The sequence below is a fragment of the Crinia signifera genome, chromosome 2, assembly GCF_055691185.1.
Source record: "Crinia signifera chromosome 2, ASM5569118v1, whole genome shotgun sequence".
Taxonomy (NCBI): domain Eukaryota; kingdom Metazoa; phylum Chordata; class Amphibia; order Anura; family Myobatrachidae; genus Crinia; species Crinia signifera.
The window spans coordinates 2,042,145-2,048,765 of NC_139218.1; the positions used below are offsets into that span (position 1 = coordinate 2,042,145).

Below are 6,621 nucleotides of genomic sequence, written 5' to 3' on the forward strand. Positions count from 1 at the left end.
GCACGGACGAATACTGCGCACTGAGGTACGGACGAATACTGCGCACTGAGGTACAGACGAATATTGCGCACTGAGGTACAGACGAATATTGCGCACTGAGGTACAGACGAATATTGCGCCTGAGGTACAGATGAATATTGCGCACTGAGGTACAGATGAATATTGCGCACTGAGGTACAGACGAATACTGCGCACTGAGGTACGGACGAATACTGCGCACTGAGGCACGGACGAATACTGCGCACTGAGGCACGGATGAATACTGCGCACTGAGGCACGGACGAATATTGCGCACTGAGGTACGGACGAATAGGGGGTACATGGGGTGACAGGATGGCGAGTTGTGGGGGTACATGGGGTGACAGGATGGGGATGGGGGAGGTGTGGGGGTACATGGGGTGACAGAATGGGAAGGTGTCTGGGGGTACATGGGGTGACAGGATGGGGATGAGGGAGGTGTGGGGGTACATGGGGTGACAGGATGGCGAGGTGTGGGGGTACATGGGGTGACAGGATGGGGATGGGGGAGGTGTGGGGGTACATGGAGTAACAGGATGGGGGAGGTGTGGGGGTACATGGGGTGACAGGATGGGGATGAGGGAGGTGTGGGGGTACATGGGGTGACAGGATGGCGAGGTGTGGGGGTACATGGGGTGACAGGATGGGGGAGGTGTGGGGGTACATGGAGTAACAGGATGGGGGAGGTGTGGGGGTACATGGGGTGACAGAATGGGGATGGGAAGGTGTCTGGGGGTACATGGGGTGACAGGATGGGGGAGGTGTCTGGGGGTACATGGGGTGACAGGGTGGGGATGAGGGAGGTGTGGGGGGTACATGGGGTGACAGGATGGGGGAGGTGTCTGGGGGTACATGGGGTGACAGGATGGGGATGGGAAGGTGTCTGGGGGTACATGGGGTGACAGGATGGGGGAGGTGTCTGGGGGTACATGGGGTGACAGGATGGGGATGAGGGAGGTGTGGGGGTACATGGGGTGACAGGATGGGGATGGGGGAGGTGTGGGGGTACATGGGGTGACAGGATGGGGATGAGGGAGGTGTGGGGGTACATGGGGTGACAGGATGGGGGAGGTGTCTGGGGGTACATGGGGTGACAGGATGGGGATGGGGGAGGTGTGGGGGTACATGGGGTGACAGGATGGGGGAGGTGTGGGGGTACATGGGGTGACAGGATGGGGATGGGAAGGTGTCTGGGGGTACATGGGGTGACAGGATGGGGATGAGGGAGGTGTGGGGGTACATGGGGTGACAGGATGGGGATGGGGGAGGTGTGGGGGTACATGGGGTGACAGGATGGGGATGAGGGAGGTGTGGGGGTACATGGGGTGACAGGATGGGGGAGGTGTCTGGGGGTACATGGGGTGACAGGATGGGGATGGGGGAGGTGTGGGGGTACATGGGGTGACAGGATGGGGATGAGGGAGGTGTGGGGGTACATGGGGTGACAGGATGGGGATGGGGGAGGTGTGGGGGTACATGGGGTGACAGGATGGGGATGAGGGAGGTGTGGGGGTACATGGGGTGACAGGATGGGGGAGGTGTCTGGGGGTACATGGGGTGACAGGATGGGGATGGGGGAGGTGTGGGGGTACATGGGGTGACAGGATGGGGATGGGGGAGGTGTGGGGGTACATGGGGTGACAGGATGAGGGAGGTGTGGGGGTACATGGGGTGACAGGATGGGGGAGGTGTCTGGGGGTACATGGGGTGACAGGATGGGGGAGGTGTCTGGGGACACATGGGGTGACATGATGTCACAGTCTCTGTGCTGCTGTGTATATGAGATCCTGTGCTGTGTCCTATGTATGACGTATGTATGACGCATGTGCTGTGAGTGACGTGGGTGTCATGTCCGCGTCATGTCTGTGTCATGGCTCCCGGCGTCACGGCCTCCCCTCCCCCGGTCCCGCCTCCATGTCCGGCGTCTCCTGCTGTCACTCGGTCCCGGGCTCGGTGTCGGGCATGCAGGACCCCGGGGCCACACCATGCCGCGTGCTGTCCATCCAGAGTCACGTGGTGCGGGGGTATGTGGGCAACAAGGCGGCCGGCTTCCCCCTGCAGGTAACCGGCGGGGTATATGGGGGTCTCCGGGGCAGGTGTGATAGGGAGAGGGGAGACACCGGGGCAGGTGTAATAGGGAGAGGGGGGACACCGGGGCAGGTGTAATAGGGAGAGGGGGGACACCGGGGCAGGAGGGACAGGTAGAGGGGGGGACTCTGGGGCAGGTGTGATAGGGAGAGGGGAGACACCGGGGCAGGTGTAATAGGGAGAGGGGGGACACCGGGGCAGGAGGGACAGGTAGAGGGGGGGACTCTGGGGCAGGTGTAATAGGGAGAGGGGAGACACCGGGGCAGGTGTGATAGGGAGAGGGGGGACACCGGGGCAGGAGGGACAGGTAGAGGGGGGGACTCTGGGGCAGGTGTGACAGGGAGAGGGGGGGACACCGGGGCAGGTGTGACAGGGAGAGGGGGACACCGGGGCAGGTGTGACAGGGAGAGGGGGGCACACAAGGGCAGGAGGGACAGGGAGAGGGGGGACACCGGGGCAGGTGTGACAGGGAGAGGGGGGCACACAAGGGCAGGAGGGACAGGGGGGACATCGGGGCAGGTGTGACAGGGAGAGGGGGGCACACAAGGGCAGGGGGGACACCGGGGCAGGTGTGACAGGGAGAGGGGGACACCGGGGCAGGTGTGACAGGGAGAGGGGGGCACACAAGGGCAGGAGGGACAGGGGGGACACCGGGGCAGGTGTGACAGGGAGAGGGGGGACACCGGGGCAGGTGTGACAGGGAGAGGGGGGACACCGGGGCAGGTGTGACAGGGAGAGGGGGGACACCGGGGCAGGTGTGACAGGGAGAGGGGGGACACAGGGGCAGGTGTGACAGGGAGAGGGGGACACCGGGGCAGGTGTGACAGGGAGAGGGGGGACACCGGGGCAGGTGTGACAGGGAGAGGGGGGACACCGGGGCAGGTGTGACAGGGAGAGGGGGGACACCGGGGCAGGTGTGACAGGGAGAGGGGGGGACAGCGGGACAGGAAGCTGGGGCGACACCAGGGCAGGTGTGACAGGAAGCAGGGGTGACACCGGGGCAGGCGTGACAGGAAGCAGGGGCGACACCGGGGCAGGTGTGACAGGGAGAGGGGGGGACACCGAGGTAGGCATGACAGGGAGCAGGGGGACACTGGGGCATGTGTGACAGGGAGCAGGGGGGACACCGAGGCAGGTGTGACAGGGAGAGGGGGGACACTCCGGGGCAGGTGTGACAGAGAGAGGGTGTACAGGGGGAGGTGGGGACACTGATGCAGGTGTGACAGGGAGAGGGGGGGCACCGGGGCAGGTGTGACAGGGGGGACACCGGGGCAGGTGTGACAGGGAGCAGTGGGAGGGAGTACGGGTCTGTGAGAGTGGGGGGGGGGTTACGGGTCTGTAAGAGTGTGTGTGGGGGGTACGGATCTGTGAGAGTGGGGGGGGGTACGGATCTGTGAGAGTGGGGGGGGGTTACGGGTCTGTGAGAGTAGGGAGGTATGGGTCTGTGAGAGTAGGGGGGGGTAAATGTCTGTGATAGTAGGTGTGGGGGTATATGTCTGTGAGAGTAGGGGTGAGGGGATGGGTCTGTGAGAGTAGGGGGGTATATGTCTGGGAGAGTAGGAGGGGTATGGGTCTGTGAGAGTAGGGCTGCGGCATATGGGTCTGTGAGAGTAGGGGGGTATGGGTCTGTGAGAGTAGGGGGGGTAAATGTCTGTGAGAGTAGGTGTGGGGGTATATGTCTGTGAGTAGGGGTGAGGGGATGGGTCTGTGAGAGTAGGGGGGTATATGTCTGGGAGAGTAGGAGGGGTATGGGTCTGTGAGAGTAGGGCTGCGGCGTATAGGTCTGTGGGAGTAGGGGTGTGGGGTGTGGGTCTGTGAGAGTAGGGGGGTAAATATCTGTGAGAGTAGGTGTGGGGGTATATGTCTGTGAGAGTAGGGGTGAGGGGATGGGTCTGTGAGAGTAGGGGGGTATGGGTCTGTGAGAGTAGGGCTGTGGCGTATGGGTCTGTGAGAGTAGGGATGCAGCGTATGGGTCTGTGAGAGTAGGGGTGCGGGGTGTGGGTCTGTGAGAGTAGGGGGGGTTTGGGTCTGTGAGAGTGTGTGGGGGGTCTGTGAGAGTAGGGGTGGGGGTATAGGTCTGTGAGAGTAGGGGTGGGGGTATAGGTCTGTGAGAGTAGGGGTGGAGGGGTATGGGTCTGTGAGGGTAAGGGTGGGGGGTATAGGTCTGTGAGAGTAGGGGTGGGGGTATGGGTCTGTGAGAGTAGGGATGCAGCGTATGGGTCTGTGAGAGTAGGGGTGCGGGGTGTGGGTCTGTGAGAGTAGGGGTGGGGGGTTTGGGTCTGTGAGAGTAGGGGTGCGGGGTGTGGGTCTGTGAGAGTAGGGGTGGGGGGATTGGGTCTGTGAGAGTGTGTGGGGGGTCTGTGAGAGTAGGGGTGGGGGTATAGGTCTGTGAGAGTAGAGGTGGGGGTATGGGTATAGGTCTGTGAGCGTAGGGGTGGGGGGTTTGGGTCTGTGAGAGTAGGGGTGGGGGGTTTGGGTCTGTGAGAGTGTGTGGGGGGTCTGTGAGAGTAGGGGTGGGGGTATAGGTCTGTGAGAGTAGAGGTGGGGGTATGGGTATAGGTCTGTGAGAGTAGGGGTGGGGGGGTTTGGGTCTGTGAGAGTAGGGGTGGGGGGTTTGGGTCTGTGAGAGTGTGTGGGGGGTCTGTGAGAGTAGGGGTGGGGGTATAGGTCTGTGAGAGTAGAGGTGGGGGTATAGGTCTGTGAGAGTAGGGGTGGGGGTATAGGTCTGTGAGAGTAGAGGTGGGGGTATGGGTATAGGTCTGTGAGAGTAGGGGTGGGGGGTTTGGGTCTGTGAGAGTAGGGGTGGGGGTATAGGTCTGTGAGAGTAGAGGTGGGGGTATGGGTGTAGGGGTGCGGGGTGTGGGTCTGTGAGAGTAGGGGTGGGGGGTTTGGGTCTGTGAGAGTAGGGGTGCGGGTGTGGGTCTGTGAGAGTAGGGGTGGGGGGATTGGGTCTGTGAGAGTGTGTGGGGGGTCTGTGAGAGTAGGGGTGGGGGTATAGGTCTGTTAGAGTAGAGGTGGGGGTATGGGTATAGGTCTGTGAGAGTAGGGGTGGGGGGTTTGGGTCTGTGAGAGTAGAGGTGGGGGGTTTGGGTCTGTGAGAGTGTGTGGGGGGTCTGTGAGAGTAGGGGTGGGGGTATAGGTCTGTGAGAGTAGAGGTGGGGGTATGGGTATAGGTCTGTGAGAGTAGGGGTGGGGGGGTTTGGGTCTGTGAGAGTAGGGGTGGGGGGTTTGGGTCTGTGAGAGTGTGTGGGGGGTCTGTGAGAGTAGGGGTGAGGGTATAGGTCTGTGAGAGTAGAGGTGGGGGTATAGGTCTGTGAGAGTAGAGGTGGGGGTATGGGTATAGGTCTGTGAGAGTAGGGGTGGGGGGTTTGGGTCTGTGAGAGTAGGGGTGGGGGTATAGGTCTGTGAGAGTAGAGGTGGGGGTATGGGTATAGGTCTGTGAGAGTAGGGGTGGGGGGGTTTGGGTCTGTGAGAGTAGGAGTGGGGGGTTTGGGTCTGTGAGAGTAGGGGTGGGGGTATAGGTCTGTGAGAGTAGAGGTGGGGGTATAGGTCTGTGAGAGTAGGGGTGGAGGGGTATGGGTCTGTGAGAGTAGAGGTGGGGGTATGGGTATAGGTCTGTGAGAGTAGGGGTGGGGGTATAGGTCTGTGAGAGTAGAGGTGGGGGTATAGGTCTGTGAGAGTAGAGGTGGGGGTATGGGTATAGGTCTGTGAGAGTAGGGGTGGGGGTATAGGTCTGTGAGAGTAGAGGTGGGGGTATAGGTCTGTGAGAGTAGAGGTGGGGGTATGGGTATAGGTCTGTGAGAGTAGGGGTGGGGGTATAGGTCTGTGAGAGTAGGGGTGGGGGTATAGGTCTGTGAGAGTAGAGGTGGGGGTATGGGTATAGGTCTGTGAGAGTAGGGGTGGGGGGTTTGGGTCTGTGAGAGTAGGGGTGGGGGTATAGGTCTGTGAGAGTAGAGGTGGGGGTATGGGTGTAGGGGGGGAGGGGTTTGGGTCTGTGAGAGTAGGGGTGGGGGTATAGGTCTGTGAGAGTAGGGGTGGGGGTATGGGTCTGTGAGAGTAGGGATGCAGTGTATGGGTCTGTGAGAGTAGGGGTGGAGGGGTATGGGTCTGTGAGGGTAAGGGTGGGGGGTATGGGTCTGTGAGGGTAAGGGGGGGGGGGGTATATGTCTGTGAGAAGAGTAGTTGGTATAAGAGACGCCATATTGAATGCTGCGTGCTGCCTGTATCCCCATTACTACTGTCATGGCCGGCTGCTCCTTATGTCCCATTCTCACTGCCCTTTTCTCATGCAGGTTTTGGGGTTTGAGGTGGACATGGTAAATTCAGTCCAGTTCTCCAACCACACTGGTGAGTCCCCTTGTGGCCACTGGGTGTTTCTGTCCTCCTTCTGGCCGCTGGGTTTCAGTTCTTGTCCTTCTTCTGGCCGCTGGGTTCATGTCCCTTTAGCAAAACAGGATCTCCATAAACTGACATTCCTCTTGCCCCTTACCCAGGGTACGATCACTGGAAGGGGCA

The 6,621-nt window shown here is 61.1% G+C and overlaps 1 protein-coding gene across 1 annotated transcript in view; it reads left to right on the plus strand.

The window, feature by feature from the left end:
- The first annotated feature begins 1,872 nt into the window (after positions 1-1,872).
- Positions 1,873-6,621, plus strand: part of PDXK (pyridoxal kinase) — a 73,146-nt gene continuing 68,397 nt past the window's right edge. The window contains exons 1-3 of the mRNA XM_083171438.1: positions 1,873-2,079; positions 6,399-6,453; positions 6,600-6,621. Coding sequence (XP_083027564.1) covers positions 1,933-2,079; positions 6,399-6,453; positions 6,600-6,621 — 224 coding nt within the window. The 5' untranslated portion in view covers positions 1,873-1,932. The remainder of the gene's footprint in view (positions 2,080-6,398; positions 6,454-6,599) is intronic.